Consider the following 19690-nt stretch of genomic DNA (forward strand, 5'->3'; position numbering starts at 1 on the left):
CTGATTTGAGAGAGGGGGGAACATCAATTTGTTGTTTTCCTCATTAATGCATTCATTGGTTTGTGCCCTGACCTGGATTTAACCTGCAACCTGGGCATATTGGGACCATGCTCTAACCAACTAAGCTACCCAGCCAGGGCTCTGAACTTGCTTTTGAGCTTGGTTTTTTCCCTTCCTGTTCTGGGTCTGTTAAGTATTAGAGCTGACCAGTATTTTGTCTGTGTCATAGGTAAGTTGTGACCAGTGAAGATTGGGCTTCTAAGTGAGAAGAGCAGAGAAAGGTTCTTGACATGTTTTGTCAGTAGGCTTAGGGGGAAGGAAGACACCGGACTCTTGAAGCTTTGAGAAAACCTTGGAATAAACTAGAGTGAGGTGTCTGCTGGGACGGGCTGGTGATTTACCCCCCGAAGCTACGAAGCTGTGGAAGACGTGGGGGTCCGAAGTCGTGTTCCTGTAGCTGTGCAACATGACACTTGCTTGAAACCAGGGGTGGCTGTTCCCCCTTAAAACACCTCGGATAGATGAGGGAAGACAAAAACAGGATGAGAATTTAGATTCTGGCCCCAGGTAATAATAATAGATGTCCTGACAGGGAAGACAGGTTTCTCCGTTAGGCATGGTAACAAGAAACGTTTGATTGCTGGTAATGCTGAGCTGGCTTTTCAGTCCCTCTGAGTAACAGCACCCAACTCAGGTACAGTCCAGAATTTACGGCGACAAGTGCAGTTTTCTTGTTGGTCTTGTGAGACGCTACCACGAGGGAGCCAGCAGAGGGCCCCAGAGCCTCACCAATAAGCCTCGAATCTGGCTTCTCTGGGAAGGCTGCCCGTTTGCCAGCAAGCCCGCACCAGAGTGCTCATCTCTGAATGAAGAGGAAACTCCAGCACCTCTGAGATAAATATGAGGCATCAGGTAGAAATTACAGTTCTTTACAGAACAGTTGCGGAATCTGGTCACGCGTGGTCTTGCGTTGAGGGTGGGGCATGGGACTGTGTGCCAGTGTATGTAAAAGAGGAACCCACAGGCCTCTACGGGAACCAGGAAAGGAATATGAAACTATTTACCCAACTCCGTCACATTCTGTCTCCCCTTACCCTGATTTTCGCTGGGTTCTGATTCAGTAACCCTAATGGTCTCTGCCTGTGTGACCCTCCCCCCGGCACGCTGTTGCCTGGAGATCCTGAGCAACACACCCAGGACCCGGGGCAGTAAATGCCAGAGCAGGATTAAGCTGTTTGGCATTTAACTCCCAGTGTTAGCAATTGAGAGGCTAGATTCCAGGCTGGTTCTTAGTCCTTTCTTTCTAATCTTAAGGTAGGTATGAATGATGAATGGATAGCTTAGAACAGTGCCTTTATACGTGCTTGCTCTTATTACAATCTACCAAAAGCTGGACTTCAAATCGTGGGCTGGATCTTATATTTCACTGCCTTTTTTAATATAGGCAGAGATTTCCCTTTTGTTCTCTCTCTTTTTTAAGATTTTGTGTATTCATTTTTAGAGAGGAGAAGGGTGGAAAATATCAGTGTATGGTTGCCTCTTGGTGCCCCCCACCAGGGACCCAGCCAGCAACCCAGGCACGTGTCCAAGGCTGGGAATTGAACCCATGACCCTTTGGTTCACGGGCTGGTGCTCAATCACTGAGCTTTTTTTCTCCTATGTAGTAGAAACCTTGGAGGACTCTCAAGGACACAAAGGAATGCAGATGTATCATTAGTAATCACATTCTACGATGGGTGGAATTGCTGCATGCTCACCGTTACTGAGTGTAGGATGCATTGCTTGTGCTCTCGTGTTCAGAGGAAAGGAAAACAGAATGATAGGCGGCCCCCCCTTGACCGACGCAGTGGCAGTGTGTGTTTGGCAGTCTCTAGGTGACACGTGTTTCTTCTAAAATGCACACCTCGACAATTGAGAAGTGATGCTGGCCCAAAACGAAATCATTTCCACACGACATAAGCTGTGTCAGAGGGCCCCAAATGGGTGGGAAGTCCACGCACACACACGCGTGTGTGTTTTCTGTAGTGGTATTTTACTTAAATTAGGCCACCAGTTAGATTTCTTAAGAAGGTCATTTAATGTGATTCAGTTTGTTTTGGCTTTCTTTTTACACTTTTTGTTGTACTTTTTTCCATTACCATTTATGCCCCCATCCCTCCCGCCTCCCTGGTTTTGTTTCTGAGAAACAATAATCCTTACCAATCTGGTAATGTGGGCCTTGGTTGAGATTCTATCTGGCATCGACTGGTCCTGTTTTGGAGCACCCCAGCTGGACACACACCTGATCATAGGCCCAAGGTCAGCCTTGAAATAATAGCATGGGACAATAGCTGGAGGGGAAGCACTTTGAACCTGAGGCCTAAGGAAGGCCAGTGGCTTTTTTGTGTGTCACGTTCTCACACTAGAGTACACTGTGTTTGTGAGTCCTTTCTTTCTTTCCCGGTTGTGAGGCCTGGAGCACCATTCTTCTAAAACGGTAAGGACATAGATTAGACCAGCTTTTTCTGGCTCAAAGCTGCTCCTCCCAGTTGTACACGTACGTGTTCACCTCCTGTGCCTTTCAGGGTGTCCAGGGTGCCGTTTGTGTTCCAGAAGTACCACCGGGCAGACGGGACCGAGGCAGCGGGTCTGCAGCGGACTGCGTTGTGCGCTCTGCACAGACGCGTTCGTGTGCAGGGGCTGCGGGAAGACACTCGCTGGCTCTGCTGCACGTGCCGCTGACCCCATTGCAGAGCAGCTCCTGCTTCCTTCGCCTGCTGTTGTGCTTTTACCATCAGCTTTGTTTCATGTTTAAGTTTGCATACGTTTCTAGGCTGTGGAACTGGGGAGAAGGGAATTTATTTGGGATGAGAAGACCTTGCATAGAAGTGGTTCTGTGATCTGTGTGGGTTTGCCTCTCTCCCCCATCCACTGAGATGCAGGCCCAAGAAAGTCCCCTTCAACTCCCGCCTCAACTGACTAATCATAAGCCCTCAGCCTCTGAATCCAGAGCCTCAGATTCTTGTCTAACTGGCCTGGTGTCTGTGCGGGAGGCCGGGTGTGCGGCGCCCAGTACAGCAGTGAGCACGAAATGCATGCTTGATCAGTGGCCCCTTGTTAAAGTGTCCAGGGCCACTTCTATCTTTGTCATCAGTTTAAAACCAAAAATTAATCTTTTAGTTCAACTGTGGGGGTTCTGCTGTGTTACATAGAAAGCTTGCTGATGCTTTTTTAAAAAAATTTTTTTTTATTTGAGAGAGTGCGGGCTGATCCAGATGGCGCTCTAGCCAACTGGTACCCAGCCAGGGAAGGAGCTGGCTTTTTCATACATGAACTGCTTTGCATCCATGTTGCTTTAAAGGCTCCCCGTCTGTGCTCCTGCAAGTGAGAGCGAGCATCAGCACCTCTTTGAACAGGCTTCCCAGGGATTCGGCTACCAGGTTTTTGTAATAGGCTGTGATGATTAGAGTTGTCTGGGGGTTTTGGGAGTGTTTTATTTGTTTTTTTCCAGAATGGAGCCAAGGGGAAGAATTTTTTCAGAATGTGCCATCCTGCTGTTTCACCTGGTTCACTCTCTCACCCTGGATTGTAGCCGTGGCCTCCTGCGCTACCAGTATATAAAGTCAGATTTTTGTGTAGAATTCCAGATTTCTGGCTGCTTTTCCATTTAAAACCTTGGGCAGACTGAATTCTCACTTTGCCTAGCAACCGTCAGTCACCACACTCAGTGGTTATATTTCACACAGCTTGTGTTACCTGCCGCCACACGGGCACTTTGAGTCTGCAGTTCCAGTCCTCAGTAATCTCCCAAAAGTCAGGCACACAGTCTTGTTCATCATAGTTTGGTTTCACCTCCTAACAGTGTGTGGCTTGCTCGTAAGTGTTTGTTGAAGTAGACTCATAGCTACACATCATAACTGCTTGTTGCTGGGCACCAGTGAGAGGTGCAGAGAGACAGGTGCCCGTGCCAGTCCACGTATTTTCGTGGATTCTGGAAACCGTGTGTTCGTCTGGGCAGAGGCACATTGGCGGCGCTCTCGCTTTTCTAGGACCTCGTCGCTGTCTCTACAGCCTGCTTCCCGTTTCTCCTTCCAAGAACCGTGAGGCAGAGTCTCCAGCCTTGTGGAGGTCAGGGGGCAGCAGTGTGTGCACACAGGGGTCAAGGCCTCTCTGGGTCCCCACCACCCAGTGTGCGATGCTTCGTTCGCTAGGGTCGCCATAACAAAATCCCACAGATGGGGGTTTTAAACAACTTTTTTTTTTTACAGTTCTGGAGGCTGGAAGTCCAAGAACAGTGTATCACCAAGTTTGATTTTTTTTCTGGGACCTGTCTCCTTGGCTTGTACATGGCTGCTTTCTCACTGTATCGTCACATGACTTTTCCACTGTGGACGCCCTTGTGTCCAAGTCTCCTCTTCTTCAAGGACACCAGTGAGACTAAATTGGGGTCTACCCTAGGAGCCTCGTTTCAAACTGCTCATCTCTTTAAAGGACCTCTCTTCAAATATAATCACATTCTGAGATTCAGGCATGGGGGTTAGGACTTTAGTCCATAACAGCCACAGATAAATGATGTGTCTCCCCCACCCCACCCTACCTCAGGATGATGGAGGATGTTAGAATAAATATTTATTTTTAAGTGTTTTTGGACGTCATTTGTATCTCCAGTCATTTCTTAGGCTCTCCATTCATGTGAAATATTTTACTTTTTCTTTCTTCAGATTATGCATTTCAAAAAAACTTTTTTCTTAAAGATTTTGTTTATTTGTTTTAGAAAGGGGAAGGGAAGGGGAAAGAGAGAGAGAGAGAGAGAGAGAGAGCAACATCAGTGTGTGGTTGCCTCTAGCACACCCCCTACTAAAACCCAGGCATGTGCCCTAGACTGGGAATCAAACCGGTGACCCTTTGATTCGCAGGCCAGCATTCAATCCACTGAGCCACACCAGCTAGGGCAAAAATTGTTTTAGTTATCCATACACAAAGTCCCGCAGAAGTAAGGTTTGCTTGAGTGTGGTTGATAAGAGTACGTGAATGTCTCGCATGAGATGGACAGCAGTTTGAACATTTCATCTAAAATGTCATATGGTGTGAGGGGATGTTATTTGTGCCTGACCCTGTTTATCTAAACTATATCATGTTATGATTGCAAAAAAAAAAAACCAGGCAAGTGAAGTTTTGTGTTTTTTTTTTTTTTTTTTTTTTTTAATCAAAGATCCAGGAAGCCCTGGCTGGTGTGGCTCAGTAGATTGAGCACCATCCTGTGAACCAAAAGGTCGCTGGTTTGATTCCTGGTCATGGCACACGCCTGGGTTGCTGTTCAGGTCTCCATTCGGGAGCATTCGAGAGGCAACTGATTGGTGTTTCTCTCCCTCTCTTCCTCCCTCTGCCTCTCTAAACATAAATAAATAAAATCTTTTTTGAAAAGATTCATAGATTCTTATAAAGTTGAGAAAACACCGAAATAGGTGTTTCAGAGCTGGGACTCTGGAATCAGACTGCCTCCGTTCAGATGACGGCTCGCAGATCTACAGACTGTCACCTTCGGCAAGTAGCTCAGCTGCTTTGGCCCTTGTGTGTGAAGTTGGGCCAGCGATAAATATCACCTGCTTAACGAAGTGGTTGTGAGCATCCAACGTGATACAGTACGCGCCTTGCTGGGACCTGTGCCTGGCGTCCAGTGAGAGGAGAGGCGTATATTGAAACGAACCTTGTAGACCCCTGGGCTGCTGTCCAGTGCGGGTCCCTGCTGCCTCTGCCGGAGCCCTTTGCTGTTAGTGGTGTGCTTTCTACACAGTCATTTTAGTCACCTAAATGAAAAGGTTTTCTTCTTGTGGTAAGGCACCTTTTTTATTGGTTTGAAAGAGAGAGAAACATTGATTTATTGTTTCACTTATTTATGCATTCATTGGTTGATTCTTGTATGTGCCCTGATCTGGGATCGAACCTGCAGCCTTGGCGTATCGGGATGAAGCTCTAACTAGCAGAGCAAAGGCACTTTTTTCTCTCATTTGGCTTTTTTATCAAACCAGCAACTCGAACCAAACCAGCAATACAAAGAAAAATAAGGATCCGTGACGCCTGTGAAGATACGATTCTCTGGCGTCGCCCTTCTCCTTGCGCAATGCCCAAAGTCAGCGGGACTCAGGAACCTCCCGTGGAGTGCAGACGGTGCCGAGTTGGGGTGTGTCTGTTTTAGCCCGTCCGGCAGTTGGGAGAACAGTGTGAGGCGGAAAAGGCAGTAGTGGGACTTACAGTTGAGCCGATGACAAAACTACTAGAGTGTCAGCAGCTGTGTCCCCTGCACATTTCCAGGTGGCGCAGCCTTGGTCCTGGCACACAGAGCCTGAGCAGAGCAGGGCTGGGGAGCCTGGCAAAGGCAAATAGCCTCTTGTGAAGTTTTAGCCTGTTGTCCATCTGCTGTTATTTTGAGCAGTTGCTGTAAAGAAATAATTAAGAATAAAAACAAAGAAACTAGCAACATCCCAGAGCAGGCTACCACTCTGGCAGCTCTCTGAAAGGCCCAGTATTCCTGGAGCTCTGCAGGCCTTGTAGGGGAGGGGGCGTGGAAAGGGGGCAGCTCCACCTTCCTGGGCTGGACTCGCCCTCGGGAAAAGCTATAGATGGGCTCCTGGTGTGACCAACACTGCACGTTCCTTGTGGCGTAGGCCATGTAACTGGAACTGAGAATCGAAGCTGTGGACTGTGGGTGAAGGACAGCTTGACAGAGATGAGGAGAAGGTAACACTTGAGACATTCTGTGCGAGGAGACCCATTTACAGCACCTTAGTGCACTGTGTAGTAGTGTACTACCTTGATTGAGTTCTTTGTGATCAAGCATTTTTGATAGTGTTTGAGATAGTGGAATCCTAAGGTTTTATACTTGAGTGACAGTAGTTTATTAATTTATTGATTAAAGAGACATCAACTCATTGTTCCACTGACTTATGCATTCTTTGGTTGATTCTTGTATGTATCCTGACTGGGGATTGAACCCACAAACATTGGTGGGTTCCCCCAGGATAATGCTGTTACCAGCTAAGCTACCCAACCAAGGCTAATAGATACAGCTGATATCACAGATACGTAGGTCGGCCTTCCAGCACCTGCTCTCTGTCCCCAAAGGCACACCTGAGGGGGAACCCAAGGCAGGGGGAGAGGTCCAGTCATCTCCTGGCCAGATGTCCGCACTGTAGGATGGTAGCTGTCTGTGACAAAGCCAGAAATACTGAGCTGGCCGGTGCAGCTCCTCTTCCTTCAAGTGTGTGGACTCAAGCTGAGAGTTCTTGACTTCTCCTTTTCCCAACCTCAGCTAGCTGGGATAACAGCTCTCTGTTTCTCAGATCTGTTGGAACTTGCAGTGGCCATAATGCTCTCTTGTGTGATTTGTATCACCTCTTCCACCACTTGTCTGTCTCCCCCAAGAACTATGTGGCATTCCTCCTGTTCTCCAAGTTCTGCACTGTGAGGGGCCCTTACTGTCTGCCTCCCCCCGGCCCCCTGCCCCCGTAGTGAACACTGCAAGGATGCAGGTGCAGCTTTCGGGTGTCCTGAAATCTGAGCCTCTCTTCCAGGGAGTGGTAACTGTGGAGTCAAAGAGCTGCCATTACTGGCTGCTTCTGCCAGGCGCAGATTCCGGAAAGGCCAGGAGTGTGTGAGCAAACAGGTCTGCTCCGGCTTGTGTCTGCGCAGGTTCTAGCAGTGTTTCTTTTTGACAGTTAAATCAGTCTGTTATTAGAGCTGCCACGACTTCTACCACGTTGCTTTGCTACTGAGCCCTCTTGAAGGCCACTGTTCCACCTGGTTCTCATGCATTGTTGCTCTCTAAGAGTGTTCGTTCCCTCCAGAGAAAACCGGGGATGGGGCCATTGTTCAGTTCTGAAACAGTGGTCCCTGGGGGTCCTACTATGAGAAAGAACTTCTCTGATCCTGTAAAGAAACTAGGTTTTTGAATGAATGAACCATAAATTACTGGCTTTCATACTGTTTGACTCTGAACTGTAGTAAGAATGTATTTTATTATAAACCTAGTACATACATAAATGTATATAAATATATACATAAGTATAACCAAAACAGTGGTTTTACAAAACAAATATCTGATATGTGAAATGCATTCTGTAGTATCTTCTTTTCTGTTCTAGTTTAAAAACAAAAACAAGAACAAAACACTGGTCATTGCCTACTAAAATGATTTCACAACCCACCAATGGGTTGCAATTCATAGTTTAAAACTCACAGCTGTTAGTAACTTTGCTTCCCCAAACCTGTATTGGTGTTGAGTGTCTGCTGCCAGCGAACCCTTGGGGTGCAGATTGGCATAGCCCCTGTCCTCCTGCCCCTTCGTGCCTGAGTGAAACACAGGGGCATGAGAGCTGTCCCGGAAAAGGGGTGCTAGCAGGGACTAGACTAGCGTCACTCACATCCTTGTAGAGAGAATCCTCTTAATCTCTGTTTACTCTGGGTTCATGCCAAAGTCCTTATCATCACCTCCCAGGCTCCAGATGCCTGCCTTCCATTCATCTCTTACTGGCCTTCCGCCTCACTCCTCGCTCTCCCTCAGCCTGGAGCTCTTTTCCCGGACACCATGAGGCTCACTTCCTCGCCTTTCCTAAGTCTTTGCTTACACAGACTTTCTCGGAGAAGCCTTCCCCAGCCACCGACTTAGTGACCCGTGGACCATTTCCACCTCTGCGCTCCAGCACTGATGTTCTTCTCTCTTCCCGTGTTTCTCCCTAGCACACAAATGCCCGCCTCCTGGCAGTGCTCTGGGAGTCACCAATATAAACGGACATTTGAGGGAGAGTCATCACTGTTTGAATAATTGCTATAAAGGAATTCATATTTTGTGTTATTCCGATGATGGTAAAATAGAACTTGTATGTATTCCAGGAAGCACTGACCTCCCACTTTGTCTTGAAAGTCCTTTATCTTGCTACCCCTGGTAGCAAAAAGCGGCAACTGTGGCTTTCCCAGTCAGTATTTCTCAAGCGTCCCTTCTCCCAGGCAATGTCCGTAGGCCTGGGTGTCTTTATAACTGTCTGTCCCTAGGGGGCAGCATTAGCACAGAAACCAAGGTTGAGGCCACCTGTTTTTGTCACCTACTGCTGACGGATCCAGAGGGAGGGAGTGTTTGGTTTCTTTCTAATCAGCAAGAGTAAGACTTGCCGATTTCTTTCTTTTTTGTAAGACTTTTTTCTTTCTTTCTGGAAAGGAAGACAGAGAGAGAGGGAAAGAAACATCAGTGTGTGGTTGCCTTTCAGGTGTCCCCCACTGGGGACCTGGCCCACAACCCAGGCATGTGCCCTGACTGGAAATCCAACCGGTGACCCTTTGCTTCGCAAACCCGTGCTCAGTCCATTGAGCCACACCAGCCAGGGCGACTTGATTGCCTTTTCAAGCTCTCCTTCTGTACAGAGAAATGGTAGGGTGCACGTTCAGTATACACGTGTTTTGAAATCCCCTTAGTTTAGTCTGTGACTGTTAAAACCAATAGTATGAAGTCTTCCCTGAGAAGTCCTTCCCTCAGGAATGCTGCCCAGAGGTGTCACCTGGCCCTGCCCAGATCTGAGTTTCTGCAGTTAGAAATCTAGGTGCTCTTGCTTCTGAGAGATTATTTACTTTAAGAAAAGAAAAAAATCGCCCTGGCTGGTTGGTGTAGCTCAGTGGATTGAGCGCGGGCCTGCAAACCACACGATCACGGTTCGATTCCCAGTCAGGTCACATGCCTGGGTTGCAGGCCAGTTCCCAGCAGGGGACCCATGAGAGGCAACCGTACATTGATATTTCTCTCTCTCTCTCTCTCTCTCTCTCTCTCTCCTTCCCTTCCCCTCTAAGGTAAATAAATTTAAAAAAAAGAAAAGAAAAGAAAAAAATCTCCCACAAGGAGAGCTCGGCTTCTTGGAGAGGTGTGATGCAGTCAGATCATTACAAGATGGTGTGAGACAGTGGACATTTGAATTGTGTTTGTCTTGTGAGAAATTCAGTGGGTCCAGGAAGCTGGATGTCTCACTTGGGTTGTATGGGGTGGGAGGGGCCTGTGATCTGACCTTGGGGAGTAACCAAACTCTACAGCCCCTGGGTGGGCAGGGGGAGGGGGGCAGGCTGACTGATCTTTCCGTCGTGACACCACTAAACTCGAGGTTCCAGGCACAGGTTTGTCTGTGCTGCCATTTGTGAAGCTCCTTTCATGGAAATGGAGAAATCAGTTTCCACATACTGAAGCTATAGGAGAAAATCAACAAAGGACATCTTAACTGAAGTATATTCAGTACTTTCTCAAGCACCATCTGCAAGCGTTTGGTCATGAGATTCGTGGTAATAACTCATCTTTCCAGTTTTGCATTAGATTGGGGGAGAAAGTTAGGGAGCAAAGAAAGGAACCACAGTGAAAAATACAAATACCCAAAACACCTGGAATCATCTTCTGGAAGGCAGGCCCCTTGTAGTGCAGGCTTCCCCCACGAGCCCAGTGTCCTAGGAGCCCATCTGTCTGGGTGTACTAGCTGCTGCTGTTGTGAAAGGCTGCTTTCGGCTTCCGGGAGATTTTTTGAAGACTCGTTCATTGGGTTTGCCCATTTCCTGATGGGTGATTTATGAACACACCTGCCCGCACCACACTGAGTGTTCAGCAGGTTTTGACCAAAACCAGCGTGACCCCTGTACCATACCCTTCCTATTTACACAATCTCACCCCAACGACTTTTTTTGTTTTCCTCGATAAAAAAAAGTCCTCAAAGGGAAATGATTTGCCCATGTGGAAGAGGTGAAGTAAAAAATGGCAGAAGCACTAAAATTAGGCATCAACATTGACGAGTCCAAAAATTGTTTTGAGCAGTGGAAAAAAAATCTCAATAGGTGTGTTATATCATATGGAGAGTACTTTGAAGGTGGCTGAAGTTTAAACTTGTAAGAATAAATACACAATTTTTTATGAATGAATTCCAGGGGTCTTTGGGGGGTTCCCCCTCATACATAACCCATATCCTTAAGACAAAAATCCTAATGAATTAACCTGAGAATGTCTTGTATTTAGGTTTTCTCATAAAATTGTCATCATACTTCGTGTAATTATAAATATGAAGACCTCATGGGGAGGAAATAATACTCTTCGGGGCAGGGCCAGTTCACCGAGAAGCCCCATGTGCCTGTCTCTCCACCCCCCCACCCCACCCCCCCCACCCCGTGTGAGAGGGCAGAGTCCTTGGAGCAGCGGCCTCTGCACGGAGCGGAGTGCGCTTTGTCTCCCCGCCTTCATCTCTGTAGTTTTCCATACATTCAGTCCCTTGCGGGGGTCAGACCTAGTGTGAGGCCCTTAAATTCAGAGATAACAGGCATAGTGTGGGGGGCCGTGAGTCAGCTCCTGGCTGTGAGGGATTTACAGCTTATTCACCAATGCATTACCATGTGGCACCGAATAGGCATTCAAAGGTAACTTTTCTCTTGGCCTGGATGAATTGAACCCTCCATTCCGAGCCTGTCTGCAGTGATCAGCAGGGCATAGTTTTTGCATGCAAGGAGTGCTTGGCTCCTTGGATGTGTGATGTAATCAGATAATTACAAGATGCTATTAAAAGTACTGTAAAGGATTGGGAGCCATGTGTTCTCGGAGTCCAAGGGAAGAGTGCCAACTTTTGCCCCGGTCGTTTGGCTTTCCCCAGAGCCCTGGTATTTGAAATGAGAACTAACGAGTACGTGCTGCCAGAGAGAAAGGACATCTAGGAGACGTTGTACAGTGGAGGGTGTTGGGCACGTACACGGGCAGGAGGCCCGCCGGGGGCACCNATCAGATAATTACAAGATGCTATTAAAAGTACTGTAAAGGATTGGGAGCCATGTGTTCTCGGAGTCCAAGGGAAGAGTGCCAACTTTTGCCCCGGTCGTTTGGCTTTCCCCAGAGCCCTGGTATTTGAAATGAGAACTAACGAGTACGTGCTGCCAGAGAGAAAGGACATCTAGGAGACATTGTACAGTGGAGGGTGTTGGGCGCACGTACACGGGCAGGAGGCCCGCCGGGGGCACCGCCCGCCTCTCCCGGCTCCTCTTCCACTTCCCATCCTGCTTCCACTGCTCTGCCACTGACCCTTCAGGCTTGAGCCGAAACGCCACTTCCGCATGAGGTGTGCTTCGCACCGTGGAAGATACGGCCTCCCTGCCCACACTCCCACACCATGCCACGTCTCCAGAGCACGTGCTCATCTGTCTGTCGTCCCACCCAGCCAGCCCTCCCAGAATGTAGACTCTAGGAGGGCAGGCTTGATTTGCTCGCTGACCCTTCGCTGAGCACAGCCCAGGCACCATGGACAGCCCTCAAAGGGCCTGCCTTCCAGAAGAGGGGCGAGAGGGAGAAGAAAGGTGAGAGTGCACTCGCTCCTTTCGGGGTGGGAATCGTCCATCCCCAGGGTCACTGGGAATGGGACTTAGACCGGGCAGTGCTGGTGATGGTGGTGATCTCAGGCATTGTCATTAGCATGTCTGCACGCATCATAGTCCTGGCTGCCTTTGAGACGTGAGTGGCAGGTATTTACAAGTAAAGGCCCAGGGGCTGGTGAAGGGGAGAACCAAGTAACTGATCCTTGGTTCTGGTGTGGAACAGTCACATGGAGCCTGTCTGCACATCTAATGGGAATCTAAAAACACGCTTCCTTCTGTGCCCCGCCAGACATGCAGCTGGTGAAGGTGGCGGGAACAGCTGCTTCCCCACAGGTCCAGTCTAAGGTTGCTCAGTGATTGGAAGGCTCCCATCGTTATCGTTAAAAATCCCCCAGCTCTCCAGGAAGCACAGGGAAGCAGGCCTCCTGCACAGCTGCGTCTGCGCCTTCAGTACCCTGACACTCGCTGCTCCACAGCCTTGCTGACCTTTCATCTGTGGTCTCTGTACACAAGGTGGCCATTGTAACCTCAGGGCTTGTCTCATACTCTTGTGCCTCGGGTTTTCCAGTAAACAATGACCTGTTCTTGCTAACCGTCGCTCTGCTGGCAAGCATGAGAATGAAGGAGAGAGAGCAAGTGGCTCTGGAATCGTGCGAACTTGAGCCCATAGCTCTGTGACCTTAAACAAGTTAATATGCCTGTCTGAGCCTTCCTTTTCTCATTTATTAAAAAGAAAAAATGAGGCTGCCGGTTCAATTCCCAGTCAGGGCACATGCCTGGGTTTCAGGCCAGGTCCCCAGTAGGGGACACATGAGAGGCAACCACACATTGATGTTTCTCTCCCTCTCTTTCTCCTTCCTGTCCCCTCTCTCTAAAAATAAATAAATATTTTTTTAAAAAGTGAGGCTAATGTTCCAGTACTTTCCTTGTGGAGTTGTTCTGAAGATTGAATGAGAGATGTCTGCGAAGCACCCTGTACCGGAAGATGTTTGGGTGTGGAACCAGGAGCCAGTACTGAGTGTCAGTGGGTGGGATGTGAGAGTTCAAGGTGCTTGTTAAAGGTGTGCACTACCTTGTAGATTACGGTTTAGTGGGCAGTTCATCTAAAGAGCCAAAATTGAAAGAGTCTTTTTAAAATAATAGTAAAGTCCCTTTCTGCAACCATATGGGAAAAGCTTTTATTCCTAACAAGAAAAGATGGGCACGCCGCTACTTCCCTAGCCCCAGGTCAGTCTCAGCCACGCCAGCCTCAGTGCTGGCACAGCTGGGCTCCGGAAGGAGTTGGTGGAGCGCTGTGGAGGAAGTCTGGCCAAGAATAGAGTCCCGACTCTGGGGCTTGTTTCCCCAGAAGTCAGCTACTTGGCCCTAGTTTAGTGAGGGGTCACTGCAAGGCCCTGCAGCTTGCCAGATGGCCCTGCACCATCAGCAACCAGAGCGATCGATCTTGTGCAAACAGAAGGACGACTTCACCCACTCAGTCTGCTTCCCAAATCCGTCCCTCTAGCCTCAGTATCTGCACTGACCACTGTCCATCCTAAACTCCCCCCACCCCACTCCCCTGCCCCTCCGCTCCTTGGACTCTGTCCCTACCACCTTCCTCTGCGCTCCTGGAATGAGACAGGCCTGGCACACAGGCCCTCTGCCCAGACGCCTGCTGGTCCCGCTCACCCTTCAGGCCTCCGCTTCCATGTCACATTCTCAGAAAGGTTTTTCTGTTCTTGAACTAATACAGCTGCGCTGTTTCCCACTCCCAGCACCCGACGCTTTCCCTCCACAATGTTTCCCTCAGGGTCGTAGTCATATGTATTGTTCGTGTGGTACCCGTTTTCTTCACTAGACCGCAAGCTCCAGGAAGGTAGAAACTGAGTCTGATTTGGTTATTGCCGTGTCCCCAGCATCTCATTCAGCACTCAACGAATGATAGACGTTCCACAGGTACTGGGGACGGATGGAGATGCCAGTCTAGAATTAGACTGTGTTCTCACCGGAGCCGTGAGAACTCTCACCCTCACTCCATCTGTTGCTCCTCCCGCAGCAGCTGATCTAAGTTCACCTTTCCACCAGCTTTGGTGTCCCAAGTGAGAAACTCAGAAGTTACTGGAGACTTCTCCCTCATCACTTCAGAACTCCTCCGGTTATGCTCAACTGTCTTCCTGCCCAGACGTCAGCCCCTTCAGTCCAGCAAAGCACTTGCAAGCCAGGCGGGCAGCCTGCCGCCCTGCCGTGCCTCTCCCCGTCCTGGGCAGCGGGCGCTCGGCTCTGTGGTTGCGGTTGCCCACGGTGTGGGAAGAGATGCACAGCGGGACGCCTCCCAGAGTGCGTGTGCGTTTGTGAGTTGTGTGTATGGACTGCTGTTGTAACATACACTGCAAAACATAACAAAAATACAAAAAAAACTTAAAGGTGACGTTAAGTCATACTTTTAAACAATTTTATTGAATGACATGGGAACCTTTCATGCTCATTACAATACTGAGTGTATTTCATTGCTCACGTTTGACAGCCTGGTTCTACATTTTAGATACTCTGCTTTAATGGCTGTCGTAGCTGGAAGAGGTGTTCTCACCACTCGGGATGCTTGATTTAGTCAGTCCGCTGAAGATAACACCTCCTCAAAGGGTTCTCTGACTCAGCCCTCCCCCTTCTTTGCCGGCCCTCCCGGATGTGTGCGGATTGTATTGGGAATGTTGGCGAAAGCAACTGTTTCCTCCTGACCCAGAAGTGCACACAGGTGTTGGGGAGCACGGGCTCGAGTGAGGTTTGAAAGCCAGGATGTGCTGGCGTGTGTGTCCTGAAGGTGTTTGCTGAAGTGCGCTCTGCGTCCAGCGTGGTCCTTGGGGCTTTCTCCTTAACCTCACTTTGAACAATGGGGTTTCTTCCTGTTAGAAACCTGCCTGATGCTGTTAAGCGTTTGTTGAGTCCAGGGACAGAGCTTAGCTGTGCTTGAGAGGAGAGGATTACAATTTAGTAAAGTACATACCGGGTTCAGAAGAGGGGTACGTTTTTTAAGAAAAAGCTCCAAATGTTAAATTTACCCAGCCTGCTGTTCACTTGCCTTGTTTTAATTGTGGATTTCGCTGTCTAGCTGGCTAGACTTTTCAGAAGACATTTTGGTTTTATTCTCTGGGACCCCTGGGCCCTTCCCTCAGGGAGAAGTACCATGGCTGCAAACCCACCTGTGGACCTACAGGAGAACCGCTGTGATTTGGGAAGTGAGTGGCAGCTTCCCAGTGACCCCTCACAACTGCCACAGCCTGGCCTGGCCATCGTGCTGTGGTGGACCTGTGCCTCGCCTGGAAAACGGGTTCTTCCCTTACGGACAAGGGCCCGTGCGGTAGTAACTGGGTCTCCGGGAATGCCAGGACGCATTATCTAAATGCTGTGCAGTGCTCTCAAGCTGCTGTTCCCGGCGGGTGGCTGGGTTAGTGCTGTTTGGGAGCTAGCTGCCAGCTCATCTGTGTTCTCCAGCTGTTGTTTATCCTTCAGTTTCGTGGAATAGTCAGGGAACGGTCTTTCAGAAATGGGGTTTATACTGCTTTAAATTTTGGTCTGTAATAATTAACTCACTGCTGATTTAGGCTCTGTTTGCTGACAGGGATGTAATTAGTGGACTAGAGAACATTGTTTGCCTTGGAAACAAAAGCATTTAATACAGAATCTTCAATCAGCTCATTTCCACCCCCACCACCTCATTCTGTTGTTTGAAGCCTTTTTACAACACCCACCAAAGGGTTGTTCGGGTCCTCATCTCCCCAAGCGGTCCATTCCGTTTTTCTCTTGCTTTAAATTTTATCTTTTAATTAGATAGTACATTTATATGGCAAAAGATTCAAAAGGCCTACAGTAAGAAGTCTCCCCCCTGCCTCCCAGCTACTCAGGACAGTCAGTACTAACAATTGCTGGGGTGTCCTTTTCAGGTTGGTTTTGTATGTCACTCTCCGCCTCCCACCACCACAGAAATGGTAGCATCTATGCTATACATACCATTCTGTGCCCTGTTAGATTTATCCTACCAGTCAGTATATGTTAGAAAATGTTCAATAATGTGGAGGCACGGCAATAGATGTTGTTAGAACTGATGTGAAAATGTAATCTGGTAAGTCTTGTGGCCATCTCGAACCCAGCCGCTCCCAGATGCTAAACAGTTATGCCCACCTGCCTGTCTGACATCTCTGCTGAGTGTCCCACAGGTCCTCCCCTGCCATCACCACCCATATCAAATCCCAGATCTTAAAGCCAGCCCTCCCTCTACCCAAGCTGGGCTTTCCCCGCTGTCCTCAAGCTCCATCCGTGTCGCTGTTACCTTGTGCTGCACAAACCAGAAACCAGGGTGATACCCTTGACACCTCCCTCCCCCACTCCCAGAGCCGGCTGTTGCCTGCCAGCCAGTCTGGCTTCCTCCGTCCCTCTCAAATCAGCCCGCTCTCTGTCACGCCCTCCCTGCAGCCCTAGGTCCAGGCCTCCTGATCCCACTCCGGGACGACTCTCATAGTTTCCTATCTCCTGCGCTTCCACTCTTTCCTCCTGCCAGTCTGTTGTTCTCCGTGAATAATGATCTCGTAACATCACAAAGCTGATCATGTTACTCCCATGCTCGACACCTTTGGACGCCTTCTTGGTGCCCTTAGGGTAAAAGTCAGACTGATCATCACACCCCACAAGGCCCCGTGGGCCTCACCGGACCTGTGTTCACTGTCCGTAGTCCGGCCTCAGGAGCCGGACCTGCCGGCCTCACCTGTGCTCCTTGGCCTGGAGCGTTCTTCTCCCTGGCCCTCTTTGCCTCCTCTTTCAGATTCTAGGCTCCACTTCCTCAAGCTGTCACTGTCCCCCATGCCAGATCAGGTCCCCAGTTAAAGCTGACAGTATCTTCTCCTTTACTACAGTTACTAGAGTTGTAATTTCCACCTGTGGAAATTAAATTAGATTGGAGTGATGTGTGTGTGTATGTGTGTTTTTAATTCCTATTAGTAGTGTGAAATAGTTTATAAACTAGAAGCAACACCAGAATAAAAAGTAGTCATTTTTTACATTCCTATTTATAAACGAAGCTAAGCCATGGAAAAGGGTTCCTGTTTATGAGGTAGGGGCGCCTGAGGGAGTGCCTGCTGAAGGGCCGCCCGCACCCTGATCTAGGCTGCGCCTGGGTTGGGCCAGGTCTCCAGTGGGGTCGCGTGAGAAGCAACTGTACATTGATGCTTCTCTCCCTCTCTTTCTCCCTCCCTTCACCTCTGTCTAAAAAGGAATAAAATCTTAAAGAAAAAAATCCCAAATCCCATAAATCTGTCTTTTGATGGGGGGGTGGGTCCTGGCGTTTTAGAAAGTCTTATACAAATTGGGTGTTGGAAACAATGAATCCTTTCTCTGTTTCTTTCCTTTATCCTCACCTGAGGCCTTTTTCCACTGCTTTAGAGAGAGAGTGCGGGGACAGGGAGGGTGTCGGTATGAGAGAGGAACATCATCACTTGGCAGCCTTCCGTACATGCCCTGGCCGGGATCGAACCTGCAGCCCTGCAGGATACGGGATGACGCTCCCTTCCCGTTCTGTTGGGATGTCGGTGGCAGTGCGCCCGCTGAGAGGGAGGCAGCCTCCGAAAGATCTCAGGTGGTATGGGGCTTATTTCACAGTCCCCGCTGTTGGGCAGAAATGCGAGTGGGGTGTGCTCACCAGGAGCTGTGTGTCTGCTTTGTCCCCAGGAGACCTGCAGAAAGTGTCAAGGACTCTGGAAAGAGCACAACGGCCTCACCTGCGAAGAGCTGGCTGAAAAAGATGACATCAAGTACCGAACGTCCATGTGAGTAACGTGACTCGGGGGGCTGTCCACTAACTCACAGCATAGCCACACACGCACGTTAGCCTGCCTCACTGGCCGAGAGAGAGGCGGTGAGCCGTGCGCAGAAAACAGGTTCTCAAGCTCCTCAGTCCAGAGTGACTTCAAAGGAGCACACTGTAATTAGGCTAGGCGGCACTCACGTTGCTTTATGTGCCTTAGCTGTAGGATACTGGCGGCGTTGAGTAGAATCACAGACTCCAGCATGCAAATTAATGCAGTCAGTAATCAGAGCCATTACTGTGTAGCACTCCCTGTATTGCTGAACGCTTTGCAAGTATTAGTTTATTAAATACATTGAGTTGAACAACACAAGAGTCTATTTCTCATGTAAGTGTCCCGCCTTGCCAGGTGGTTGGCGCAGATCTGTCCCATGAGGCCATTCGGAGACACAGGTTCCTTTATCTCATCGCTTCACCGCTACCCCAGGTGGTGTTCTCGACTCTGATTGGACTGGGTCGCGGCCACGTTTCCGCTCTAGCCCAGGGAAGGAGAAGGAGGGAGACGAGTTGCCAGACAGGCAGTTCTCTTTCGTTTGTAAGTGATGCAGAAAGTGTATGTGTCACTTCTGCTTATGCCCTGTTGGTCTAGACTGAGTCCTGTGGCCACAGCCTGCTCCAAGGTAGACATCATGTAGTCTCGAGCCGGGTAATTTTACGACCAGCTTAAATTTGGAGGTTAAGGAGCAGGTTTTGTTACTAGAAAAAAATGAAGAGGGAAATGCCTTTTGGGGGTAGTTAACAGTCTCCAGATGAGCACTACAGGTAGGCACTGCTATCTTCACTCTACAAATGACACAGCTGAGACACACAGTGAGTGAGTGGCCTATCGCATGGCTTCCTGCCTGCTCTGTACCGCAGGCTTGGTAGGCAGAGTAACGACCCTCCAAGATGTCCGTGCCCTCCCTGGTCTCCAGAGCCTGGGGACTGTGAGTGTGCTACCTTTACGTGGTGAAAGGGACTCCCCAGATGTGATTGAGGTGGTGGGTTTTGACATGGGGAGATTATTCTGGATCGTCAGGCTGACACAGTCCAGTCACACGGCTCCGTAAAAGCGGGGAGAGGGGCCTTTCTCCGGTCGGGTGGGGCGGGCGTGACGGGCCGTGTCAGAAGGGCACGAGGGGCGCTCCCGCCCATTGCTGGCTTCAGAGACAGAGGAAGGAGGCCACGGGCCAAGGGGTGCGGCAGCCTCTGGGAGCGGGGAGCACCTTCGGTTTCTAGAAACCGGATGTTGGCCCGACAGCTTCAAAGAACCGAATTCTGCTGACAAATGAGCAGCAAACAGACCCTCTCCCAGAACCTCCAGGAGGGCACACGGCCGCCAGCACCTTGATTTGGGGCCGGTGAACCCGCGCTGCACTTCTGGCCTGCAGAGCTATGAGATGAGAAACTATGTCACATGGAGCTAATAAATTGGCTTCGGCTGACTTGTTACAGAAGCAGTAGGAAACTAACACGGATCTTGGTACTAGAAGCGGAACCCTGCTGTAACAGACACCTAAAAATGTGGGGGTG

General features: G+C 49.4%; 1 protein-coding gene across 3 annotated transcripts in view; it reads left to right on the plus strand.

The window, feature by feature from the left end:
* Positions 1–19690, plus strand: part of RNF216 (ring finger protein 216) — a 118444-nt gene that overhangs the window by 70683 nt on the left and 28071 nt on the right. For all 3 annotated transcript variants that reach the window (XM_037057882.1, XM_037057884.1, XM_037057883.1), the window contains exon 14: positions 18043–18140. In XM_037057882.1, coding sequence (XP_036913777.1) covers positions 18043–18140 — 98 coding nt within the window. The remainder of the gene's footprint in view (positions 1–18042; positions 18141–19690) is intronic.

The sequence above is a fragment of the Sturnira hondurensis genome, unplaced genomic scaffold, assembly GCF_014824575.4.
Source record: "Sturnira hondurensis isolate 20B ecotype Veracruz unplaced genomic scaffold, ASM1482457v3 Scaffold0009733, whole genome shotgun sequence".
Lineage (NCBI taxonomy): Eukaryota > Metazoa > Chordata > Mammalia > Chiroptera > Phyllostomidae > Sturnira > Sturnira hondurensis.